This window comes from Sphaerodactylus townsendi, linkage group LG06 (assembly GCF_021028975.2).
Source record: "Sphaerodactylus townsendi isolate TG3544 linkage group LG06, MPM_Stown_v2.3, whole genome shotgun sequence".
Lineage (NCBI taxonomy): Eukaryota > Metazoa > Chordata > Lepidosauria > Squamata > Sphaerodactylidae > Sphaerodactylus > Sphaerodactylus townsendi.
Genome location: NC_059430.1, coordinates 11,292,576 through 11,319,096, shown reverse-complemented (window position 1 = coordinate 11,319,096; position 26,521 = coordinate 11,292,576). Strand labels below are relative to the sequence as shown.

Below are 26,521 nucleotides of genomic sequence, written 5' to 3'. Positions count from 1 at the left end.
GCTGCTCTATGTTCTAAGGCCATTGCGCTTCACCTCCTGCACGGAGCTCCCCAAAGGCACCTGGTGGGCCACTGGCAGTAGCAGAGAGCTGACCAGATGGACTCTGGTCTGATCCAGCAGGCTAGTTCTTATGTTCTTAAGGCCATTGGCGCTCACCTCCTGCACGCGGAGCTTCTCCCAAAGGCACCCTGGTGTGGGCCACTGGCGAAGGTAGAGCTGACCATTTTACCCCGGTCTGATCCAGCAGGCTAGTTCTTATGTTCTTAAGGCCACATGCTTCACCGCCTCCGCACGCGGAGCTCCCCAAAGGCACCTGGTGGCCACCGCGTAGCAGAGAGCTGGACTAGATGACTCTGGTCTGATCCAGCAGATCAGTTCTTATGTTCTTAAGGCCATTGCGCTTCACCTCCTGCACGCGAGCTCCCGAAGGCACTCCAGCCGTACCGCGAAGTAGCAGGAGCTGGACTAGATGGACTCGGTCTGATCCAGCAGGCTAGTTCTTATGTTCTAAGGGCCATTGGCGCTCACCTCCTGCATCGAGCTCCCCAAAGGCACCTGGTGGGCCACTGGCGCAGGCAGCAGAGCTGGACTGATGGACTCTGGTCTGATCCAGCAGGCTGCTCTTGCCCATAGCTATCGGGCGCTCTTCACCTCCTGCACGTGAGCTCCCAAAGGCACCTGGTGGGCCACTGCGAGTAGCAGAGAGCTGGACTAGATGGACTCTGGTCTGATCCAGCAGGCTAGTTCTTATGTTCTTAAGGCCAGCCGCGCTCACCTCCTGCACGCGAGCTCCCAAAGGCACCTGGTGGGCCACTGCAGTAGCAGCAGAGAGCTGGACTAGATGGACTCCTGGTCTGATCCAGGCTGCTCTATGTTCTTAAGGCCATTGGCGTTCACCTCCTGCACGTGAGCTCCCAAAGGCACCTGGTGGGCCACTGCGAGTAGCAGAGAGCTGGACTAGATGGACTCTGGTCTGATCCAGCAGACTAGTTCTTATGTTCTTAAGGCCATTGCTTTCACCTCCTGCACGTGAGCTCCCAAAGGCACCTGGTGGGCCACTGCGAGTAGCAGAGAGCTGGACTAGATGGACTCTGGTCTGATCCAGCTGGCTTGTTCTTATGTTCTTATGTTCTTAACTGTCTTGTAGTGTAGTCAATTGCATAATTCCACTGACTTACATGGGCTTTGTCGCCTCTGCCCCCCCTCCTCCCCGCTACTTGTATAGGTATCAGTGGTACAAATATGCTGGCTGAGAGTTAGGGTCATGGTAGTACTAATGGTGATATTACTCCCAGGCTGTGTTGAAGCTGTTGCTTAGTTGGAGTCATAGTTAGACCATGCTAACTTTTTAAGCATAAGCATAAGCATAAGCATAAGCATAAGCATTTTATTGTCATTGTGCACGCACAACGAAATTTACAGCAGCATTCCTCGATGCACACAATTTCAGACTCATACAATTTCAGACTCATACAATTTCAGACTCATACAATTTCAGACTCATACAATTTCAGACTCATACAATTTCAGACTCATGCAATTTCAGACTCATACATCATCATCATCCTCCACTCATACATACATCATCATCCTCCACCCATCCCTACATAGCCCCAAATACATCAATATGAAGCAGCGGAGTTTAGCATAGCCACAGCTCTAGAGTAGAAGCTGTCTCTAAGCCTCTTTGTCCTAGTTCTGAGGGCCCTGTATCGTCTGCCAGATGGTAGCAGTTTAAAAAGAGAGTGTGCTGGATGAGACGGGTCCCTGAAGTGACAAAACACTTCAATATTTATGAATTTTATTGCTTCTTTTATGAAAGACAAACATGCTAGAGAATAAACGTTTTAAATAACCATTCCTCTGGTTCTCTTGCTGAACCAAGAGTATTTACAATGCATATTTACAGTTATAGATTCAAAAGATAAAGTTGTTCAGGAAAACTTATAAAATGGCTTAATCTAGCTTTCGACATATAAAAATATATTTTTATTAAAACACTGAGAATTAAGGCCACAACGTTTCAGCAAGACTGTGATAAGCATATTGTTGCAATATCTAAACTATGAAGACTAATAAATACTAGAGAGTTGGTCCACAATCAGAGGTGGATTCGGCATGGGCCAAAAACAGCGGCGTGAATACAGTCTGAAAATGGTGTAAACAGAATACAGTCTGAAAATGGTTTTCACACCGCTGTTTTTGGCCCATGCGGAATCCACCAAAATATATTAATACAAACATGCTAATTTTAGAGGGGGGACTATAATCATTATGCACATACATTATTGTTTTCAAGTATAAATTGCAGTCTTTCCTTGCAAAACGAGTCACCTCCGCCATCACACATACGCAAACTTCTCATTACAGACACTTCGGTACTAAAGTATTACACACGTGGAGGATGTCTTTCTACCCTGATTTGTGGGTGACATTTCCTTCTGATTTTGCTCAGTATGGTTTTGGTTTTCATCTTGACTATCTTTGTGAGGTAGGCCTGCTTGCTTTCCAGTTTCCGCTTCACTCTGAGGTAGCTTTTCAAGGCTGCTTTCATTACAGTTGTGTGCATTCTTCTGCCGCAAAGACTTTAGTTTAAAGAGAGAAAACTAAAACACAAAGAAGATATAATATTGAAAAAACTGAGGTCTGTGTATATGCATTACTTTATTATTATTATTATTATTATTATTATTATTATTATTATTATTATTATTATTATTATTATTATTTATTCAATTTCTATACCGCCCGATCCCCAAAGGGCTCCGGGCGGTGAACAACATAATATATAAACAATAAAAAGGAGCAAATCCGGTAAAATACAAACATAGGCTCCGTCAATAAAACATCTTAAAATACACAAAAACAGCGGCTAACAATTAGCAAATTAAACAAGAGGCGTCCAGGCTCAATTTAAAAACCCACCCCAAGAAGGGGGGATGGCAGGCCCCTCAATATGAGGAGCTCTGTTGTACCAGTGCCAAAGCAGGAGCAGTGAGGGGCAGGAGCAGTTTAGAAGGAAATAGCCTAGAGAACATTACACATATTTATCGACACATATGTAAAGCGATCAAATATATCTGTAGCTTAATCCATGATTCCTTGGAATCATATTTGATTGAATTTAGGGGGACACTTCTTAATGTGTAGAAGATCAGTTATTAAAATAACATAACTATGCTTAGGACTGAAGTCAACAGAAGTAGGATAAAAGAAGAAGAAGAAGAGTTTGGATTTATATCCCCCCTTTCTCTCCTGCAGGAGACTCAAAGGGGCTTACAATCTCCTTGCCCTTCCCCCCTCACAACAAACACCCTGTGAGGTGGGTGGGGCTGAGAGAGCTCCGAGAAGCTGTGACTAGCCCAAGGTCACCCAGCCGGCGTGTGTGGGAGTGCACAGGCTAATCTGAATTCCCCAGATAAGTCTCCACAGCTCAGGCGGCAGAGCTGGGAATCAAACCCGGTTCCAACAAACACCCTGTGAGGTAGGTGCAACATTCCTAATTAGAGCAACATTCCTAATTAGTTATTGTAACAGACAACAAAGGATTATGACACTTTATGATAATTGCTACCAAATGTTTGTTTACAACATCCAAATAGACTGCAAAACATTTTTACAGCCACAGAAAACGAAGTGATATTCAAGCCAAAGGTTACCAGTATTCTGCTTTCAGAAGAAAAACTTACTTGGTATATAACACACTGTTGTAAATGTATTCTACCTAAATAAAAGCAGTTTAAAAAAAAACTTTAAATGTCTGAAAAAATCTTTAAATCTTTGGAATCCTAGATCGTACAACCAGGTCAGATAATGTTTATAACTTCTTATCTGAGTTTCTAACAGACAAGGAACAATTCAAATGTGCATTAATGTAGTACAAACCTCCCCAGACATCACTATTTCAGTTCACAGGAAGGTGATAGTGAAAAACAGAATTGAGCATTCATTCAGAGAACGCCTGTAGATTCTTATTTTTGCCATCACTGGATATGACGTTTATACAAGGACAGATTTTCATACTTTAGCATTAATTAACCAAAAATGCAGAATGGGAATTTCTTCATGAACCAAAATTTAGAAAGAAAGATGGGGGGGAAACGTATGAAGGAAAGTTCTTTACATGATCCTAGGCCAGTGGTGGTGAACCTTTGGCACTCCAGATGTTATGGACTACAATTCCCATCAGCCCCTGCCAGCATAGCCAATTGACAGGGGCTGATGGGAATTGTAGTCCATTACATCTGGAGTGCCAAAGGTTCGCCACCACGGTCCTAGGCAGTGGTGGGATCCAAAAATTTTAATAACAGGTTCCGATGGTGGTAGGATTCAAACAGTGGTGCCGCCGCACACACGCACCTCCAGTCCCTATTGGGCAGGGAGGCTGCTTCAGTAACCCCTTCTCGGCACTCAGAAAAAATTAGCAACCACTTCTAGAGAAGTGGTGAGAACTGGTTGGATCCCACCTCTGATCCTAGGTGTGTCAGATACTAATAACAGTTTTCTCATTTTCTGTTGTCAAGTTATACATGATTTTTTTTTAATTTTACCATTTTCCTCTTCCCCAGTAGTCTTTCATGTGTGCCGTCAGCATTATTGTCTGTAACTGCTCCTGAAGAACTCTTCATGGCACAAACCTCTGTATTCTCACCCTCTAAAAACAACATAATACATTAGAAGATGTGTTTTCAAGTATTTAAAACACAACCACAAAGATACAATAATAAAGCCCGAGGGATATTGGGTTACACTGAAATGACAGAGTCAGATTTCAAGAATGTTAGTGTTATTTAGCACATAACTATTTTAAGTTGTTGTTTTTTAATTGGACTTTAGATGCTTCTGATGGAAGAATGGGTTTAAATAGTGATGGCTATATTAAGTGCTTGGCTTAGCCATTTTACAGGCATTAGATGGCAGAACCTGCTCAATGAGGTTTCTGAGCTCTTTGTATCATAGAAAATAATTTTATTCTGCATTAGTTAGAGCACCTCCAGATGGCAAAAAGTTGGCATATAGCCAGGGTCAGATGAACTAAAAGAACACACCATATATGAGAGCAATACAGACCTACCCAATGATTTTATTAGGTAATCACTGATTTTGTGTATAACTCCTTGCGTTCTGCCATGCGATGCTTCCAACATAATAAATCTTAATATTCTTTATAGGACAGAACATATATCAAGCATACGGAACATAACAGCCCTACTGGATAGGATTAGTGATGCATCTGGTCCAACATCAGCTTCACTCAGCTGACAAACAGCTGCCATGGAGAGCCAAAAAAACAGCACAGAGGCCGAGGTCCTTCTCTAATGCTGTTTCCTAGCCATGCTATTCAGAAGGTTGCTCAATCAGAACGTCTTGACTAGCAGACACTAATGGACTTATTTTCCATGCATCTATCTAATCTATACTCATCACCACATCTGCTGATAGTAAATTCCACAGTTTGTCTTCATGGTTTTAAAAATCTGCTTCTCAAATTCTCTTCTTTCTTTCTTAGAAACAGTTTGAATGACAAGTAGAACAAAGGCCGTATTTCAAGACGGGCCGACGCGTTGGGGTTGGGTCGGGCGCATTACGACGCCAATTTCAACATCTTCGGAATCAGTTTCAATAACGTAACCGGTCCCGGTAATGAAAGGGAAGACGGCACCGCAAAGCGCCATTGCCCGATCGACCTACCTTCTTTGTAGACTCCGTCTTCTGGCCTCGGGCGACGCGGCTGGGCTTCCTCCTGTCTCCTGCACGCATCTTCGCTATGTCAGCAGGGCGGGGCATGTGTCACCAGGCTCTCGCTGACGCCTCAGTGATGGTCGCAGAGAAGGTAGGTCGATCGGGCAAGGAGGGAAGGGATGGCACCTTCCAGCCGCTGCCATTCACACAGCAGTGGCTGGAAGCCGCCATTTTCCAAAAATGGCAGCTTCACGCCGCTGGGGAGGAGCGAGGGTGGCCTGGCTGCGAAGCAGCCCATGCTAACAGCTCCCTGGGGACAGCGGTTTTGCCGTCCCCAGGGCGCTGTATTTGGCCCGTGCGAACTGTGAAGCCCCCCATGCGAACAGCTCCCTGGGGACGGCGTTTTTGCCGTCCCCAGGGCGCTGTATTTGGCCTGTGCGGAAAGGGCCAAAGTTTCCTGCAACTGGTTGCAATTTTAGGCAGTTAATATAGTTGACTTTAAGTGTTTTGCTTCTCGTTCTAATTTAAAATTGGCAGTGATCAGTTCTTTTTCTGATGCAAAGCAGACCACAGTGGCAACGTGGCAAGGGCAGAGGGGCATGCCATTTTTTTTTCTGCATTCACTGTAATATTAAGGGCATCAGACCAATCTAATCAAGACTTTTAACACAAACCCTAAAGCTCTGTTATACAGAGTCCAATCATGGACTCTGTATAACACTCTGACGGGCCTGTATAACACTCTGATGGGCCACTCTGTATAACACTCTGACGGGCCTTTCAGGGTCTCAGGACTCTTTCATTTTAAAAGGAGATGCTGAGAGTCGAAACTGGGACCTTCCGCCTAGGTTTTTTCAACATTAATGCTGCGAAAATACAATTTCACGATGACATTTATGTCACTGAAGCAAAGAAGATACATCCCACAGTTGAAAGGAAAAAAGAGGAGCTCAGGAAATGCATTAAAAGTGGTTGCGTGAAACAGACCTACCAGACACCATAATATTGAGCTGTATCATACAAGCTGAGGTGGAGCTGCACAAGCCCAGATACCTGTGGTTTATAACAGCTTTGGATCCAGAAAGAGCTGTCTGACATTTGTTGAAAGGAAACCCATTTAGCTATTTAGCATTTCATAAAACAAAGATGAGTTAGTGAAAAGTCAAAAGGTAAATTAGCATGATTGTTCCCACCTTGCTGAGTTATTTCTCCTTCTGGAGTGGCCATTTCTTTCTACAAATCAAATATACAAGAAAGTGTAAAATTCATGAAGACATAAATGTTTCAGTGTGGCACATCAGTGGCTTACATTCAAGAATGCACGAACAGAAACATAAATGGACAGTTCTGCTTTAACAAGATCTTTTGCAACACCCACTGCTTGTCTCCAGAGGTGGGATCCAGCAGGTTCTCACAGGTTCCCGAGAGTAGGTTACTAATTATTTGTGTGTGCCGAGAGGGGGTTACTAATTGGTGATTTTGCCACGTGATTTTTGCCTTAGTTACGCCTCTCCTCTCAGCAGTAGCACGCAGAACTTGAAGCAGTCTAGCAGGAGGTGCACCGGCATGCGTGGCAGCCTGCGCGTGCATGCATTCGTTTCCCACCCAAGGACCGGCGCAGCAGCTGTGTCCTTGCCACAGCCCCGCCCAGGAATGCCCCATCCAGGAATGCCCGGCCACGCCCCCGTCGTGCCCCACCCAGCCCCATTGGCGCTACGCCACAGTTTGAATCCCACCACCATGGGAACCTGTTACTAACATTTTTGGATCCCATCACTGCTTGTCTCCATATGTATTACAGTGCCCAGAAACTGATTGAACACAAGCGGAAATACAGGTAGGGATGCAATACATCTGACTTATAACTTAAAAATAGTTTAACTTGTTCAAAGAACATTAAATATCCAATCTTGTTTTTAAATAATTAGAATGATTTAAGTTCAAATCCCCAAAACACTAATAACACCATTTGGCACTGCTACAGCAAAATAATATTGACTGAAAGGCTGAAACTGTATTTCAAAATATGTTTCAAGCAAATTAAAATTGAGAGATTCTAGTGGCACAGTTTACTTTATACCTCAAAAATTCACCTATAAGGTTTTATTTGACATTTTATTTGGATCACAGACCTACAAAGCTGCTGCTTAATTCTTGGATGTGACTACCAGTGATTGGATAAAAGGATAGTCTCCTCTGCATTCTAAAAGAAGCACTTACCGGTACTGAAAATAAATGACTTACCTTTATGGTTTCCACAGTCACTTGATTCCTTTCTGTGCTGTCGGGTGATTTTCTGCTCCGTCCCTCACTTCTGGATGCTTGATCATAAAATTCTGCTGCATTTTCTTCCACCTCTTCCTTGTCTGTCTCTTTTTCATCAGAGTCTTCATCTTCACCACCACTGCTACTCTCTTCTGAATCAGATGAATCTGGATCCTATGACATTAGTGGAGAGATGTTTTATAGCCTACGTTCAGCAGAATTAAGGAAAGGTTCACAAATTCCACATCGACATTTTCTACTGGTCAGAAATATTTACCAGAACTTTGCCATTTTTATAAAAAAAAGAAACAGAAGTTAATCATCATATGGCGCATTCATATCTGACTTCATCAATGATATTAGAGTAGACTGGAACCCCAGCCCAGATCACATAACACCCAAAAGATTTCTTCTCCCATGTTTAACAATAATAATTATTAATTTCCTATATGAGGAGCTGAGTACCATATATACTGGTGTATAAGTCGAGTTTTTCAGCACATTTTTTGTGCTGAAAAAGCCCCCCTCAACTTATACATGTCAGCTGTATTTTAAAAAATATTTTAGGGTTTTTACTTTGTCAGCCACCAGGGGCCACAGTTTTTAGGCTAGTGGCACCAAAATTTCAGAATATCATCAGGTGACACTCCTGATGATACCACCCAAGTTTGGTAAAGTTTGGTTCAAAGGGTCCAAACCTCCAAAGGGTCCATCCTCCATCCCCATTGTTTCAAATGGGAGCCAATAGTAGATGGGGCTACATTCTGAGGGTCCATAACTTTGGACCCCTTGAACCAAACTTCACCAAACCTGGGTGGTATCATCAGGAGGGCCTCCTAAAGATACTCTGAAATGTTGGCACTGCTAACATAAACATTCCTCCCCTGACCAAAAATCCAGTTTTGAAGGATTTTAACTCTTGTGTTTTAGCTTGGTTGCTGGTTGAGCTAAGGTTTTTGTACTTTTCAAGTTATTGTTGAGACCATATTGTTTTTGTTGACTCCCTTTTCCACTTACAGAGCTAGTTTACTGTTTTGCTTTGAAATAAATATTCAAAAACATTTAACCTACTGATGCCTCAATTAATGTAATTTTATTGGTATCTATTTTTATTTTTGAAATTTACCAGTTGCTGCATTTCCCACCCTCGACTTATATGTGAGTCAATAAGTTTTCCCAGTTTTTTTGTGGTAAAATTAGGTGCCTCGACTTATATGTGGGTCGACTTATACACGAGAATATACGGTAAGTATTTAAAGAATTTTCACAATTTTTTAAAAAAATGACATTGCTGCAATTAGGATTAGTTTCCATAAACCTAGTAAACACTTGCAGTAACAAGAGCTCTAGCACAAATGAACATTTTGGCCTGAATCCAACCCTGTTTTTTAATAACTTAAAAATAGTTTAAACTTGTTCAAAGGAACATTAAATATCCAATCTTGTTTTTAAATCATTAGACTGACTTAAGTTCAAATCCCCAAAACACTAATAGCACCATTTGGCACTGCTACAGCAAAATAATATTGTCTGCAAGGCTGAAAAATATATTTCAAAATCTGTTTCAAGCAAATTAAAATTGAGAGATTCTAGTGGCACAGTTTGCTTTATACCTCAATTCACAGGGACTATCAAGACATTAACAAATGGAGACTTCTGAGAATAGTGGGGGGGGGGGCATAATCTGCAGTTCCGCTGCCCCCCTGCGTATTCGCTATGGTGGGGCAAGAATAGCTTCTCTGCTATTCAGATCCATGGCTGGTGAAGTCAATTAACTATGTAACTCTGTTACTAACCATGTGATGAAGTGGTGGGGGCTTATCAGCTGCTAAACCCTCCTCACAGGTATCCAGACTCATGATTTCATCGGCTAATTGGATGGAAAGCAGCTCTACCTCTTGGCCTTGTTGACTAGAGGAGAGTCAGGATAGAAACTGCCTCCTCCTAGCACAGGGGTCGGCAACCTTTTACACTCAAAGAGCCATTTGGACCCATTTTCCCCGGAAAAGAAAATTCATGGAGCCGCACCCTTTGGGGGGGGGGAATTCCCCATGCTCCCTACTGAGCAGGGAGCGTAAGCCAGCTGTGGCCTGGCAGCCAACGCCGCTGTTTTCTCTCCCCTCCCCCGCCTCTGTGGGGGGGGAGTCCCCAAGCTCCCTGCTTGGGAGCGCCTGGCAGCCCGGCAGCAGCTGACAACACTGTTTTCTCTCCCCTCCCTCGCCTCTGTGGGGGGGGGAGTCCCCAAGCTCCCTGCTTGGGAGCGCCCGGTGGCCTGGCAGCCCAGCAGCAGCCGCCGCCCCTGTTTTCTCTCTCCCCCGCCTCTGTGGCGGGGGAGGGGGGAATTCCCCAAGCTCCCTGCTTGGGAGTGGGCGGCGGTGGCTGACGCCACTGTTTTCTCTCCCCCTGCCTCTGTGGCGGGGGGGAGTCCCCAAGCTCCCTGCTTGGAAGCGGGCAGCGGCCTGGCAGCAGCCGACGCCGCTGTTTTCTCTCCCCAAGCTCCCTGCTTGGGAGCGGGCGGTGGTGCGGCAGCGGCGGCCGACACCGCTGTTTTCTCTTCCAGCGGCGGGGGAATTCCCCACGCTGGCCAGGAAGGGGCCGGGAGCCGCACCATGAGCTCAAAAGAGCTGTGAGCCGCGGGTTCCCGACCCCTGTCCTAGCACCTGAGTTCCTATCTCTGTTGCAAAAGGTCACAGCTTGCTGAATCTCAAGAAACAGCGCAGTTATTTTTCTATTTAAACTTTTCTGTTGAAGGCCTGAAGCCTGAAACAATGTGTAAGAGAACAAGTAATTGCATGTGATACATACTAATAAAATAACACACTAACACTTAATGGAGATGGCCATATTGAGTCTATGGAACATTATTTGTTGTAGTCACTGCAAAGATCTCAGGCAGAAATATTTTGGGCAGTTTTGTTTTATAAATGTTATTCTTTGCAAAGTTTAACTCGGTTTTTATTATCCATTATCTGACTAGTAGCTAAGTTCTTATTGGTGATAATCTATATATATAAAAAGCAAACCATGTATTTGTTAGTGATGGTATAACTCAGTAACTGCTAGGCCAATTCCTCTGAAAATTCCCAGCCACTGTAGTCAGCCAGGTGAGAGTGGTTTTAGATGTTCACATACCTGAAATTTCACACCTGGCCCAGGTAAAACGCCTTTTTCCTGACACTCCACGGTGAAGGACATGCAGCTACCTGTGTGTAACTGTCACCCAGTGGCGTTTCTGCCTAGGGACAGGGGGTACCCTATAGTCCCGGGCGCCCCCATTTGGTCACGTGGGGGGCGCCACCATTTCAGGGTCGTTTGTGTGATTTTTAATTTTTTAGTGTTTTTCATTGTTTTGGCCTGCAGGGGCGCATTCTTAAGGCTAGGTTAACACCAAATTTTCAGGGTACCATCCAGAGATTGAACCTGATGATACATACTCCAGTTTAGGATGTTTGGTTCAGGGGAAGCAAAGTTATGGGACTCCTGAAGAGTGGTGCCCCCGTCCCCATTGTTTTCAATGGGAGCTAACAGTAGATGGGGCTACCCATTTGAGTGGACCATAACTTTGTGCCCCTGAACTCCAAACTCCTCACCAAACTTGTAGGTATCATAAGAATAGTTACTAGATGATACTCCCTGAAATTTTGGTATCAATTAGCTTTAAAAAATACACCTTCCAGGCACCCCAAGAAATTTGCCCAAGGATTCTTTTGTTTTGCAGTGATTTTGCTCCATTGTAGCCACAATGGGGAATTTCTGAGTGTGTAGGCAGGCTGCACATTTTTAAAGACAGAGGCAACTAGACTTTCAAGGTGGCTCAGGAGGCCCCTCCTGGTAATAGCATCCAGGCATAGAGAGACCTTTGCTTCTGAGGGTTCAATTCTTATGGACCCCTAGTGGCTTATATATTTTGTTTCCATGCTCCAGATATTCTGTGGTAGAGGTTTCAATGGGAGGCACTGTGGTAGGGGTCTTGCTCTTGGGTGGGGGCATTTCCTGCAGGGCTGCTGCGTGAGCCCTCCTGAAAGGAACCAACCAATTTATAAAATGCTGCCAGGGCACCAAGTTGAAGGTGCAAACCTGATGCCCACAGCATTCGGCCATCCCAGGCAAACTTTTTTAGTGCCCCCACCCAGAGCAAGACTACTCACCACATTGGGTCTCCTGTTGAAAACCTCTACCAATACACAGTGCCAGCTGGGCATAACAGAAAGTCTCTATTGAAGTCTCCATGGTGGGAAAATAATGTTTCCCACCATAGAACTTGCTGAAGAGCTTCCGAGAGATTCTGGGGAATTTCTGAGCGTGTGTAAGCACCCTCGACCACACATTTTGAAAGATAGAGGCGCCAGACTTTCAAGGGTGGCTCCAAGAGGCCTTGGGTAACAGCATCCAAGCTTGGTGAGCTTTGCTTTCTGGAGTAAAGGGGCGAGTTGAGAGAGAGTTCTGAGAGAACTCAGCCCACATGCTTCATGGGCAGGAGCATGGAAACAAAATAAGCCTTTTGGGGGTCCATAAAATTGAACCCTCAGAAGCAAAGGTCTCTATGCCTGGATGCTTTTACCAGGAGGGCTTCCTGGAGCCAATTCCTTGAAAAGTCTGGTGCCTCTATCTTCAGAAATGTGCAGCCTGCCTCAGAAAATTCCCCATTGGCTACTAAACCGGTTAAAAGTCACTGCAAAAAAACAAAGAAGACCTTGGGCAAATTTCTTGGGGTGCCTGGAAGGTGTATTTTTTTAAAGCTAGTGACACTAAAAATTCCTCAGGGTATCATCTGGTAACTATTCTTAATGATACCTCATACAAGTTTACTGTTTATAGTTCAGGGGAGCAAGGTTATGGTCCCTCAAATGGGTAGCCCCATCTATTTGCTATTAGCTCCCCATTGAAAAACAATGGGGTTGGGGGGCATTCCATTTGGGCGTCCATGACTTGCTTCCCCTGAACCAAACATCACCAAACTTGTGTGGTAATGTGGGCAGCCGTGTCTTCCCGGATGATGCCCTGAAATCCGCAAGCTGTTAGCTTTTAAAAATGCCCTCCTCTAGTACTCTTAAAATGATTCAAAAAATACTCCCCCCCAAAAAAAGCCCAAATACCTTGTACTCATGGTCACAGTTCTGTTCATATTTGGGCAGGATTACACTGTCCAACAATGTGCTCTGAATTTGCCGTCAGATTCTGGCTGAATCTGGTATTTGTTTCATCTAAACCTCCAACCCTCAAAAGTGATGTTGTTTCAGGGTGGGAGATCGTTCTCAAACAGCATCACTTTCAATTTTGTTTAACTGGGAGACCCTTATTCTCCCTTCAAGGTGGATTTAAAAGAAGAATCTGAGCTCCCTAGTTTAAGCACCATTGAAAGTGATGCTGTTTGGGGGTGGATTCCACTGGAGGTGCTCTTTGAGAGAGATGATGCTGACATTTGTTTGGTAAAATGTTTTGTTGGGGGTGGCTTTGTGAGAGGTTTACATGCTTAATACCCACTTGCACTGGTCTTGGAGTTATTTCTCAGGCTAACAACCTAAATTTCAGGGTTAAGTTGTGATTAGGAAATTAGGAAAAGAATTCGTGGGAGAGAGCCATGTATGTTTTGCTGGGAGTGGGAGGTGTTTTTGTGAACTGGTGCAAAAAATAATTGTTTGTTCATGGTAGGAGGGTGGCCGCCCATTCACTGGGGCCAAACTCAGGTTTTTTTTTTTTGTCCCCTGGCCTGGAAGGCTTCTGCCTAGGGTTCGGCCCTTTCTGCTGTCAAATTCTTTAGAATGTTCATGCAGTTTAGAATGTTCAAGCTCAGATGGCCAGATATGAGCAGTGAAAACAGTACATAGGCGAGAACTTGAGTGGAAGTGAACCACATACACATACATACACACGAGGGAGAGGGGAAGGAGGGAGGGGAGGGGTGGCAAGTGCAAGGGAAGAGAAGGAGGAGGGGAGAGAGTGCGGGGTGGTGATACAAGGGAGGGGAGGATCCCGGATATGGGCTCCAGCATCTGGATATGACCCACCCACCTTAGCGGAGGGAGAGGTCAAGTTTGTCTCCTTTTGTTCTTTTCCCCATTTCACCACAATAACCCGTGAAGCAACAGTGTTTTTTGTACTGATACCCCAACGCCAAAACAGCCAGACCTGGGATTCCTCAAATTTTCCCAGTTACCACACCCTTCCAAGCTATGGGCAGTGTAACTGACCTTCAAATCGCCTAAAAGTCCATACCCGGAGCCAGTGTAAAACATCTTTTCCCTGGCGCATTCAGGCTGCGAAGCTGGCGCAGGCTTAACTGTCAATTTTAGAATGTTCGCAGCAGCATGTCTTTGGCCTGAGGGGTTGGTGGCATGCCCTTACAATGCCAGCCCAAGAGATGGGCCAGAGATGATACTGTAAAACAGTAATAGCTAACACTGTTAGGTAATATGAGTGTAAGCGAAACACACACATACTTTGCCATGTGAGACGTTCCCCCCCTCACACGCAGGTAACTTTCACTCTCTGCGCCTCACCCACTGCTACCACACGACACACATACTCTCATACACATCCAGCTCATCCTCACACACCTCACTCTGCCCTCCCTCACATCCAACCACCACTTACCCACTTCCTCACCCATATTCGCCACAGCTCTTTTTTACTAGAAGCAAGCTGGAGTTTGCCTTTTTCTTCTAAGAAAATCCACGGGGTGGGGCCGAACCAACACTACTGATCCTGAGTCACACATTGTGATATCAGAACAATGGACAAGATGGGAGAAGGTTATTGTGAGCACTGGTTTGTTTGTTTGTTTGTTTGTTTTAAAGGCCATTGTTTTTGCGGTAGTCTTTGCAATACATCAAAAACAAAGAACAAATGCGGCAAAAGGATGATTTTTTTAAAAAAAAAGGTACACTGTATTTTCATCCTTTGAAAGATGTTTCATCCTTTGAGGAATTCCTTTTTACCTCTATTATTTCCTGTTGAAGAAAAAATTGGGTTTAACTGAAGGGGTTCAAGGGAGGAAAATAACATAGAAATTTTTTCTTAGAAGCTTAGGTTTTCATTTGATTGATCATAATCACGATACACATCTTTCTCAATTCCCAAAAAGCTAAATTGTCTCTTTCTTTTTTAGATATCTACTAAAAATTCTCTTCCGGGCCTTCAACTTTGTCATTTTCTCTAATGTTTGCTTTATAGAACTTTTCAGTTTCTTAACATCTTTTGACATCTCTTTTCATATTTAGGAACATTTGGTCCATTTTTATTAAGTATCTCCTTTGTCTCCTTTTCAAATATTTCCCATTTATTTGTTAATTTATCAAAATATTTTTAATTGTCTCAGATGTAATTGATTAGTTAGGAATTATGTCCGTAGATTTTTTTCCCTGGTTGTGATCATGGTCAAATAAACTCGAAAGAAAGAAAGAAAGAAAAGAAAGAAAGAAAGAAAGAAAGAAAGAAAGAAAGAAAGAAAGAAAGAAAGAAAGAAAGAAAGAAAGAAAGAAAGAAAGAAAGAAAGAAAGAAAGAAAGAAAGAAAGACTCTTTAATATGACAGAACTTCTTTCTCCAGCAGGTGTCTTAAATTATCCACAAAACGGTAACAAAATGTTTACAGTCTGTAATAAAGCTAAAAAAATTGGATATAAATACACTCAACAATCCATAAAATTTTAACGCCTAATATACAAATGAAATCAGAGGATTTTCTTTTGGGTCATAGGGACAACTGGAAAAAATGGAACTGTGTTTTTATATATGACAGTAGCAGCAAGAATATTAAAGGTGGAAAAATGGAAAACTTCATCAATATCTTGGACAGAAAAATGGTTTGTGCAGATATTGAAATTAATGGAAATGGCTAAGTTTATTTTTTTGATTAGACAAAAGAACTTAGCTAAATTCATTGATAACCCGAAACCCCCATTTTTGCGCAAAAACAGAAAAAATGAACTAATGATCTGTGGATTTAAAGAACACAAGAACAAAAAAGGACACAACAGAGAAAATAATGAATTTTATTAGTAATAATAATGAAGGATCAATTCTATAGTTGTAACTAGACAACAAGTGGGAAAATGTTAATTTTGTTTATGTTTGGCATAATGGAAGTCAGGAGCCTTCCCTTCCCGTCTGTAATGTGATTTGTTATTGCTTGTTGTCTCAGTTTGTCTTTAAAAAAATCTTAAGAAAAATCATTAAGAAAACACTGCACCAAATGAAGACCAATCAAATAACATTGTCCACTTCCTCTTTCAAGACCCTTGAGACAATCAATTCCAATGACACCAGATCTTTCTGGAAAATAGTGTCCAGTAGCTCTAGGATTAATAACAACTTGTCCGCTGGCATCTCAATTGAGGCCTGGTACCAGCATTACAAGAACACTTTTAGTGCTGAAGAGTGTGCCTTACAACTCAAGTCCTGCCATCTCCTGATATTCCCATGGATTGGCCTACAGTCACCCCAACAGAAGTAGCGTCTATGATTAAACAACTTAAGCCAGGCAAGGCGCCAGGCCCCAATGCATTACCACCTGAGATATTTTTTTTAAAAAACCCATTAAGTTGTTTGTCCCAGATTAAACTGTTTTACTGGCATACATAATTGCAAGCAAAACATGAATACTGGTGACAAGCATACTTTAATCTTTTACCTAAATAGGATATGGGTTTAAAAAAACTTTTTTCCCTTTACTTATATGATACTTAGAGGTACTTAAAAGAGCCTCTTCTCTCTTTTGATCATTGCCTTAGTGCAGTGATGGCAAACCTTTTCAAGACCGAGTGTCCAGATTGCAACCCAAAACCCACTTATTTATCACAAAGTGCCAACGTGGCAATTTAACCTGAATACTGAGGTTTAGTCCTGCGTGCACCCGCCGCTCTGCCCTGCGCTGCTCTAGCACCTCCATCTCACCCCTCTGCCTCTGCCCCACCTGATCGAGCAGGGGCCAGCCTGCTCTAGCCTCCAGCAAGTCCCGTGCACACTGCTCTGCGCCTCTCTAGCATCTCTGCCTCCTCTGCCCCTCCTCCGACATCAGCCACCCGGAGCACAGGCACCAGACCCACCAGTCCTCCCTGCTCACTGCAGGGCGTTGTGCCCAGCGGCCCAGGCCAGCCTAGATCCGCCCCCGCCCATGATGAACTCTGTGCGCGCATGCCCACAGAGAAGGCTCTGAGTGCCACCTCTGGCACTCGTGCCATAGGTTCGCCATCACTGCCTTAGTGCTTTCTTAGGCACGTAATTTGCAACAACATAGGCACTCTAGAATAAATATAAATACAGATATTACCACAAAAACTGAAAAAGCAACTCCTGTTAGAGCCCTCTCAGCTGAAGAGGATAACCCATTCATCCATGTTACAAAGCTAATGATTTCCCAATATAGTCCTTGCTGAATTACCTGTGCGCGTTTAATGATCTGCTGTAATACATGCACCTGCGTTTCAATTTCTTTGGTACTGGCATTGATATAAACACAATATGGTTCCATGTTGCTCTATCATAGGCCGTATACAACAATCTCCTCGCTGCTTTGTGCAGTCCAAAAAGCTGCACATATGAGCTACCCAGACTGCAAAGGCAATGTAATAGAAACTGCACACACAAGTTTATCTCTCTCTCTCTCTCTCTCTTTGGGAAAGAGAAAGGGCAACCAATCACAAGTGTTTGAAAGACAGAAAAGCTTCACCATAAAATAAAGTTGCCTTGTTCATAAAGGCACGCTGTAGCAATTTTTTTTTGCTATAAAAGGCACTCCTCGAGATGAAAAACCCCTTCATCATTAATGAGTGCTTAACACTACACTAAAACTGCTTTGCTGACTACACAGACAAGTAAAAACTACTATTGTACCATTGGAGACATTAAAAATAAAGTGGCTTGCAAATCACATCACTTGGATTTACGTTGGAGAACGTGGCGTGCATCTCGTACTGGCACATTTATACCAGTGTAGGAATGCCTATAATGTGCTTTAGAAAGCTGGATTTTAAGGTAACCCTTTGAAATCCTACTATGTTTTATGTGTTTTACGTTTTTTAATCAAACTTTTAAATATAAAATGTAAAAAATAAATACTGCCATAGAAGAACAGTTTCTTGAACAAAACACCCATTTCAAATAACCGGCACTATTTTAGCGTCACTTTAGTGCTATTTTAGTGTCAAATAATGAGCTAAAACATTATTCCAAAACTGTTGGGAATGCTGTAATCCATTAACATGCTGTTTTGACACCATACTATGTTTCAAAGTTTTGATTTTATGATCCGTTGGCTCTTTTTCATCCCTTTTCTTTTCTGGAAATTCATTAACTTTGGTTTTTCTTCTTACTTCTCCCAGTTCTGCATACTCATTTTCTTCCTCTTCTCTTTGGTCCTCCTCCTCCTCCTCCTCTTCCACTTCCCCCTCCTGCTCCTCCCCCTCCTCTTCTTCCTCTGCTTCTCCCTCCTCTTCTGCATCCTTCTCTTCGCCTTCCTCCTCCTCCTCCCTCTCTTCTTCCTCCTCCTCCTCTTCCACTTCCACCTCCTCCTCTTCTTCCTCCTCCACTTCTTCTTCTTCTTCCTCATCCTCCTGTTCTTCTTCTTCCTCTTCTTCTTCCTCTTCTTCTTCCTCTTCTTCTTCCTCTTCTTCTTCTTCTTCTTCTTCCTCCCCCTCCTCCTCATTCTGTTCATCTTCTTCTTCCACTTCTGCTTTGCTGTCAGTCTCTTCTTCATCTTGGCCTTCCTCCTCCCCTTCTTCTTCTTCTTCTTCCACAATTTCTTCCATTCCTCCCTCCTCCTCAGCTTCCTCTTCAGTTTCTTCCCCTTCTTCCTCCTCTTCCTCTTCCTCCCCTTCTCCTTCTTCTTCATCATCTCCCCTTGTTTCATCTTCCTCGCCCCTCCACTCATTACTCTTGTCCCCCTTTTCTTCGTCTTTGTCACCCTTGCTCACGTTGTCTTTATCTTCAACCCATCGAGTCTCTTGTTCTGCCTTAATTGTTTCCAGAAATTCACTCTCTTCTCTGCTTTCAGTTTTGTCTTCCTTCAGTCTCTCATCTACACGCTGCGTCTCCTCCTCTTGTACCTCATCTCCCGTGTCACTTCTCTCAGACCTTATTATTTGAAAGTTCCCTTTCATGTGCTTCTTCAGTCTGTGCTCCCTCTTAATGCCATATTGCAATTTATGTTTTTCACCTTCATCATTTTTATCAATGGCTATGGTGGCATCTTCTTTATTTTCTTCACCAGTCTCATTTAATTCACTGTCAACTTTCTCATTGTTAGCTTTTTCAGTCTCGTCCTCATTTTCTACATCTTCTTCTTCTACTTGAGCATCCTTATCTGATGCATCAGATACGTTTGTCTTGTTTTCCTTGTACCCTTTCATACTGATGTCTTCAAGACTTGCTTTACAGGCATATCGTTGCTCTTGCCATTTTATATTTCTGCTGTCTACATCCATTTCTCTTTTCCTCATTTTATCATAATTATACTGGTTCATCTGAAGAACACAGGTTGCCGAGCCATTATTTGTTTCCTCACTTGAAGATGACGACCGAGTCACTGCTATTTGTTTCATAATTTTTTCCTTGTTTTTGAATCCTTTGTGTCCTTCACGGCTTTCTTTCATTTGTTCGTGTATATTTTCATCTTTGTCACATTTTACTAACCTAGCCTCTGCTTTGTTTTTCTGAAAATCCACAGATAACTGCCCCAAGTTGTCAATCATACCTGTTGCTGGCACTGCTTCTTGGTACTGACCAGAATTTTTATCCTTTTTTTTCCTTTTTCCTAGTTTAAATTCATCTTTAATAGTCTGGTGAGTGTCAGGTTTCAGTCCGCTAACGTTAACAACCTGCTCTGATTTACTTTTGGCATTTTTCTTACCAGTTTCAATTCTCCTTACAAAAGCATCGTAACAGCTCTTTTCTTCCTTTCTAAATAAACTTGAATGTTCAGTTTCCACCTGAGGCGACGCGTAACCCGATTTCAAACATTCCTGAACTTGGGTAAGATCCTCTACACTTCCATAACTATTCAATTTCACATTTTTATTTTTCTTCTATTCCGTATGAGAAGCAAAAAAGAAAAAAGAAAGAAAAGAGAGCGTTAAGAACCAAATGAGAACAAATAGAAAAAGTAAACAAATAAGAATGTGAAACAGTAAGATGGATAGCTTGACAGTAAAAGTAGACTATATGAAGGGAACATAAAATAATGGATTTCATTTGCCATATTAAATACATTTGTATTAGAATAGATACGTTAACATTCAGTAATTCTTATCACATATATATTTAACATTTCCATTCCTTTTTATGCATTAACATACACACATATCTAATACAGATGGAGAACTTGCCCACTCATATTCAATGGAGAGAACAGTTCAATAGGCACATTCTTTTGCTTGTACAGAGTTTCCCTCTTCACTGAAGTACATGGGAAAGCCCTTGCAATCAGTAGTAGTTTAGGATCATAAAATTAGAATCCATGACAAATAAATAATTTTACTTGTTAGCTAATAATCTTATCCCTTTTAAAATGTTTAAATATTTAAAACTTTGCATAGTTTTGGTTAAACTGTGTCTAAAATATTTACTCTTAAAGTTCCTTTGATTTCATAGTAGCAAACTTACGAGTACATACCTAGCTCTGCCGTTAATGCACAATGAAAACTAGATCATAAGGGGTTCTTCCTGAATCAGACCAAAGATCTACCAAATCTGACATCTAGTGAAAGCAATATCACTCCCACAAGCAGTGTTGCTCTGAACATGGAGTGCCACTTAGACCAATGGTGGCGAACCTTTTCGAGACCGAGTGCCCAAATTGCAACCCAAAACCCACTTATTTATCGCAAAGTGCCAACACGGCAATTTAACCTGAATACTGAGGTTTTAGTTTAGAAAAACAGTTGGCTCCGAGGCGCGCGTTACTCTGGAGTAAGCTTGGTGAAGCAACCGTGCAACATTTTGAATGGGTGAATCACGACCCTAGGAGGGTTTACTCAGAAGCAAGCCCCATTGCCAGCAACCAAGCTTGCTCCCAGGTAAAAGATCGTGCCCAGGCCAGCCTAGATGTGTGTGTGTGTGGGGGGGTGATTTTCCGCCCCCCACCTGACAAACTTTGTGCACGCATGCCCACAGAAAGAGCTCTGAGTGCCACCTCTGGCACCTGTGCCATAGGTTCGCCACCACTGACTTAGACATAGATAGTACTTGATAATCATGTGATTTTCCAAACAAAATGGTGCTGATAGAAATTCCTTTAGAGTTTTGTCACTGTATAATAAACAGCACCATTTTTATTTATCAGGATATCTCCTGTTTTGACCTATTTTTACTTTAGTATAGAAAATAGGGGGAAATTCACAATAGACCAGAAAGCGCAAAGAGATCTCCCAGCATGTCTTTAGAGCATAAGCCATTTTTGTTATTGCTGTATCAATTCAGGGTGGTTCACTTCCAAATATTATTTTATAGAATCATGAGTTTAATATCTAACACACTGGAGCCAACAAAAATGAAATTAATCGCTGGAAAATGCTAGTTCTGATTAACTGATTATAGTTAACTGCTCGATTTTAATTTATTTTTTCCATACAGGTGGCATTTTGAAAATAATAGTTAATGTAAGATTTTCTCAAATAGGAAGTACAAAGGTGACTTTTGTGTGTGTGTAGAAATGCCATAAAAACAGCGCTTGAATCAAAAACCCAGACAGAACTAGGCAGGGTTGACAGTTAGTGGTGAGAGGGCATAGGTGGACAGTGTTGTACTAGTGGCATTTCTGGGGCAAATCTTTCATTGATGGCATGCCATATTAGGATTCAGCTGAGGCTCTATGATTTGCCATAGCACTTTTGCAGAATCGTAGAGCAGCATAATGTTATTTTTTAGTTTATCCTGGAAGCAACATCAGCCATAGCATATAGATTTTTTAAAAAATAGAACAAGTGTTACTGAAAACATGATTAGCTGTTTTTAAAACTGTACTTAATTGGCTGACTTACAAATTATTCCAAGTCAATGCATTTAGTTGTAGAAAACACAATCCTCCTCCCCCGCCCCCCCGTCCCCAGTAAATTGGTAGTACCTTTTGTTTTTGAACTGGTGTTAACTGTAATGACCGGTCACTGGAATCCAGTTTCATCACGTGAGTCTGAAAGAGGTTTCAATATATGTTGTAAACAAAGCAATTTGATAACAAAGACCATCTGATTTACTTCTATGTGAAAGCAACCCTAAGCAAGTCCACTCGGAATTCTACTCAGGTCTATTCAATGGGGTTTACTCCCAGAAATGGGATCTTAGGATTGTACTGCGTCTAGTAATTTTACTGGAAGACCTCAGAATGCTTCAGAATTGCTTACACTCTAGCTGCTAAAATCACCAGTATGATACTATGAAAATGTTCAGGAGATATTTCACGTTGTATGATAATCATACTACAGGAAAGAAGTCTTACAATTTAGTCTTAAGTTATAAAATGAAAGGTAGATCACTCACCATATTTAAAATATCTGTGGTGTCCCCAAGGTTTCTACCTTCATTTGAATCATCATCTGTTGAACCTTCCTCTTCACCCTCACTCTCCTCTTTCTCATCTCCTTTAAAAGGAAATACAAAACACAATAAGAAATATTTTGGAGTGAAAAAGAATGTCTGCAGATTCATATGCTAATAAAGTAGGATGAAACCTAAGGACAAATTTTGTTTCAATAAGCACAATGAACAACCATCATCATTACTATATTCAAGCCGTTCTGGTAACGGAAATTATTTCCTTTTCACAATTCTACTAAATATGATTCTCAAAGTTTTTGTGTCATAATTCATTTCTTTACATATCTATCTGTACGGATGTAATTTTCACTTAAACATAAATACTGTGTATGTAATTTTTACTTAAACATACATACATCCTAGCAGTCATTTTTATTGCAGCTATAAGGATTCTCATTCTTTGTAATATTCAAGATAATATTTACATGATGACAATGGAAAAAGGTGATCACCTGTTCTGTCGTCCACAGCAGATTCGTTGTCTTCATTTGTATTATCTGCCCCTGAGCGTGGAAGGTTTGCAGTGGGTACACCGAGTGGGACAGTATTGCTCAAGACACCAGACGCAGGCTTTGGGGAACCTTCTCCAAGAGGCGGAAATGTTCGTACCAATCGATCAAATTGTTCGGGTGATTTTTCCTTGATAAATTTTTTAAAAAGAAAAATAGAACAGCTTATAAGCCATTGACACAGCGTGACACAGTGTGTAACAGACTTCTCTCCGTGATACACCTCTGAAGATGCCAGCCACAGATGCAGGCGAAACGCTAGGAACAAGATCTACCAGACCATGGCCACACAGCCCGGAAAACCCACAATAACCAGTTGGATCCGGCCGTGAAAGCCTTTGACAATAAATGCATCACTGAGTTTTTCTCATGGTCTACGCTGGCAGTTGTAACTTACTTTAATGCAAATATAATCTGTACTGTGCACAATGGCAAGCATAGCTTTAAAAAGGGCTTGGACAGATTTATGGAGGAGAAGTCGATCTATGGCTACCAATCTTGATCCTCCTTGATCTCAGATTGCAAATGCCTTAGCAGACCAGGTGCTCAGGAGCAGCAGCAGCAGCAGCAGGCCATTGCTTTCACATCCTGCACGTGAGCTCCCAAAGGCACCTGGTGGGCCACTGCGAGTAGCAACCAGAACTGAACACAGAAGAAGGAGGAAGTGGCCAGGAAAAAAATAATAATTAAGATTTACCCTCTCTCTTCGTCGCACACGTGCAGATAACGTTCGATGCAAGGTGTTTATTACTAATGAATCTCTGTCCAATTCCGTAACTGTAGCAGACAAGCCGTGTTCATTTAAGTCTAGTACACTGGTTTCTTCTGAGTCATTGGGCCTTGGTGTGGCAAAAACCAGCATGTGGCAACCACCACAAGCAGCCTGTTCCACAAATAAAATTGAGATCGTTAATTTGCATTCATGGCTATATGGAAAAAACCATACTAAGCAGAGAGCATTTTTCTTGAGAATTACTGTATATACTCATGTATACGTTGAATTTTTCAGTACATTTTTAATGCTGAAAAAGCTCCCCTCAACTTATATGCGGGTCATTAAAAAAAATTGTGTTTTTACTTTGCCGGCCAGCAGGGGGCGCAGTTTTTATGCTAGCAACACCAAATTTTCAGGGTACCCTCAGAAGACACCCCTGATGACACCAGCCAAGTTTGGTAAAGTTTGGTTCAGGGGGTCCAAAGTTATGGACCCCCAAAGGAGGTGCCCCCATTCCCCATTGTTTTCAATGGGAGCTATTAGTAGATGGGTTATCTCCTTTGAGGGTTCGATAACTTTGGACTCCTTTCTGAATTAAACTATACAAACCTTGGCTGGTCTCATCAGGAGAGTCTCTTTATGATACCAGCCAGGTTTGGTGAAGTTTGGGTCAGGGGATCCAAAGTTATTGATCCCCAAAAGGGTGCCCCATCCCCCATTGTTTACAATGGAAGCTAATAGTAGATTTTCCATTTCTGATAATATCCCTCTTAAAATCTAAGTTGAGTTATATTTGGACATACAGATGATGAGGAGGAATCCAGTTTTGAAGGATTTTAACTCTTGTGTTTTAGCTTGGTTGCTGATTGAGCTAAGGTTTTTGTACTTTTAAAGTTCTTGTTGATACCATATTGTTCTTGTTGACTGTTTTTCTTTGAAATAAATATTCAAAAACATTTAATCTACTGATGCCTCAATTGATGTAATTTTATTGGTATCTATTTTTATTTTTGAAATTTACCAGCAGCTGCTGCATTTCCCACCCTTGACTTATACGCGAGTCAATAAGTCTTCCCAGCTTTTTGTGGTAAAATTAGGGGCCTCGACTTATGTGCGGGTCGACTTATACAAGAGCATATACAATAGCTGCAGACATAAAACATTCAAAACTACAACCCTTCAACACGTCCGATGCACAAGTCATTTCAAAAGCAAAGTCGCCCAGTATCTTGAACTAAGTCATCAGCGCCACTACAAAATAAATTAGGCCAAAGGTATGCTATAAAAATGCTATTTTTTTTTTTATTGTTCAGATTTTTTAAAAAGAAAATCTTGTATGTCTGGATAGGCTAGTTTTCAGTAAGAGCATATTGCATAGTGAAGCTGTGCCAGGCTAAATCAAAGGCACTGAAGGAATGAGACCAGCAATTCCCAATCAGGGTTCCGTGGTACCCTGGGGTGCCGTGAGCATGTCCCAGGGGTACCGCAGCAATGCTACCAGCCCCCCTCACTTTTGTGGCGTCTCCCACCTGCGCCAGCAAGGACATGGAGGCAGAGCCTGCCAAAGGGTCAGCAGCCAATTCCCGCACACACACCCCCCCAGTGCTTCCCTTCACCCTGGGAGGGGAAGGTGGGGGGTGACAAGCAGGGGCACTGGGAGGGGAGGGTGGGGGGGATGGCAGGGGTACCATGAGATATGAAGAGTGAGGTCAAGGGTACCGTGATGTCGAAAAGGTTGAGAAACACTGAATTAGACTGAGCCCAAATATGTGTCCTGCAACTCATCAGAATTACCACAAGAAATCATTTGAGTTTCTTTCATGAAGGCAGAGGAGAGTACTGTGAAGAGACTAGCTCACAGTCCGTTATTTTGAGATGCATGGCAGTGGTACTGAGATCAGAGAAAGTGCAAATATTTTTCTCCGTGGTAACCACTTGCAGGATGCAGAAGACCTCCTCAGCCTTCATCTGTTCTTGAAGCAATTGTGTGTTGTATTGTTCAAAGAGGATTGGGACCTCTGCCATGTCCATGAGAGCAGAAACACACAAGAAGTGTCCTGCTGTACCAGACCAAAAGTCTAGCACTCTGTTTTTCACAGCATCCAACAAGATATGCTATAGCAGTGGTGGCGAACCTTTGGAACTCCAGATGTTATGGACGACAATTCCCATCAGCCCCTGCCAGGATGGCCAATTGGCCATCCTGGCTGGGGCTGATAAATTGTCGTCCATGCAAACAGACTTTGGAGAAAAGTACCTTCAAAGGTTCGCCACCTGCGCCATATAGCATCCTCTACAGCGCTTCTACCAATTTCACAGCAACTAAAACCACTCCTATTGTGGGTTCCCAGCAACTGGCATTTTCATTTAGTGATCATGGATAAAAGCCACTAATGAACCGATGTTCTATGAATCTATCCCCATTTCAAAGCCATCTAAGCAAACACTCATCATAACATCCTATGGCAATGAGCTCCATCAGTTATGTATTATACAGAAAAGTGTTCCCTTGACTGTCCTGAATCTGGGGGGGAATCCCCACAGTCCCAAAAGCCTCACGTGCAAAAGTCCCGGTTTGGGCGAGGAGTCCCCGCAACTTCAGTGCCCAACTCAGCTCCATCCCGGCTCTGGCGTGTGCTCTCCCCCTCAGCCTGCGTTTTTCAAAAAACGGCAAGGGAGTGCAACTTTTTGAAAAACACGGTGCGAAGCCGAATCGGTAGGGAGACAAAGGAAAAGAATAGGTTTGTTTTTCCCGCTCTAGGTAGTGACGTGGAACGTTCCAGCCAATCAGAGCGCAGTGGGCTGTGCGCAGAGCGCGCACAG

At 42.6% G+C, this 26,521-nt stretch overlaps 1 protein-coding gene and 1 long non-coding RNA gene across 2 annotated transcripts in view; both read right to left on the bottom strand.

Moving 5' to 3' along the window:
- Positions 1 to 1,766: 1,766 nt before the first annotated feature.
- Positions 1,767 to 8,530, bottom strand: LOC125434833. Its single transcript, XR_007244832.1, has 4 exons — positions 7,927 to 8,530; positions 6,876 to 6,915; positions 4,551 to 4,654; positions 1,767 to 2,606 (listed from the first exon to the last, which is right to left on the bottom strand). It is a non-coding gene; the product is annotated as an uncharacterized LOC125434833 (long non-coding RNA).
- Positions 8,531 to 17,057: 8,527 nt separating this feature from the next.
- LOC125435297 (X-linked retinitis pigmentosa GTPase regulator-like) overlaps positions 17,058 to 26,521 on the bottom strand; it is a 74,042-nt gene continuing 64,578 nt past the window's right edge. The window contains 5 exon segments of the mRNA XM_048501486.1: positions 17,058 to 19,968; positions 22,005 to 22,070; positions 22,418 to 22,518; positions 22,927 to 23,113; positions 23,681 to 23,866. Of these exon segments, the coding sequence (XP_048357443.1) occupies positions 18,079 to 19,968; positions 22,005 to 22,070; positions 22,418 to 22,518; positions 22,927 to 23,113; positions 23,681 to 23,866 (2,430 nt within the window). The 3' untranslated portion in view covers positions 17,058 to 18,078.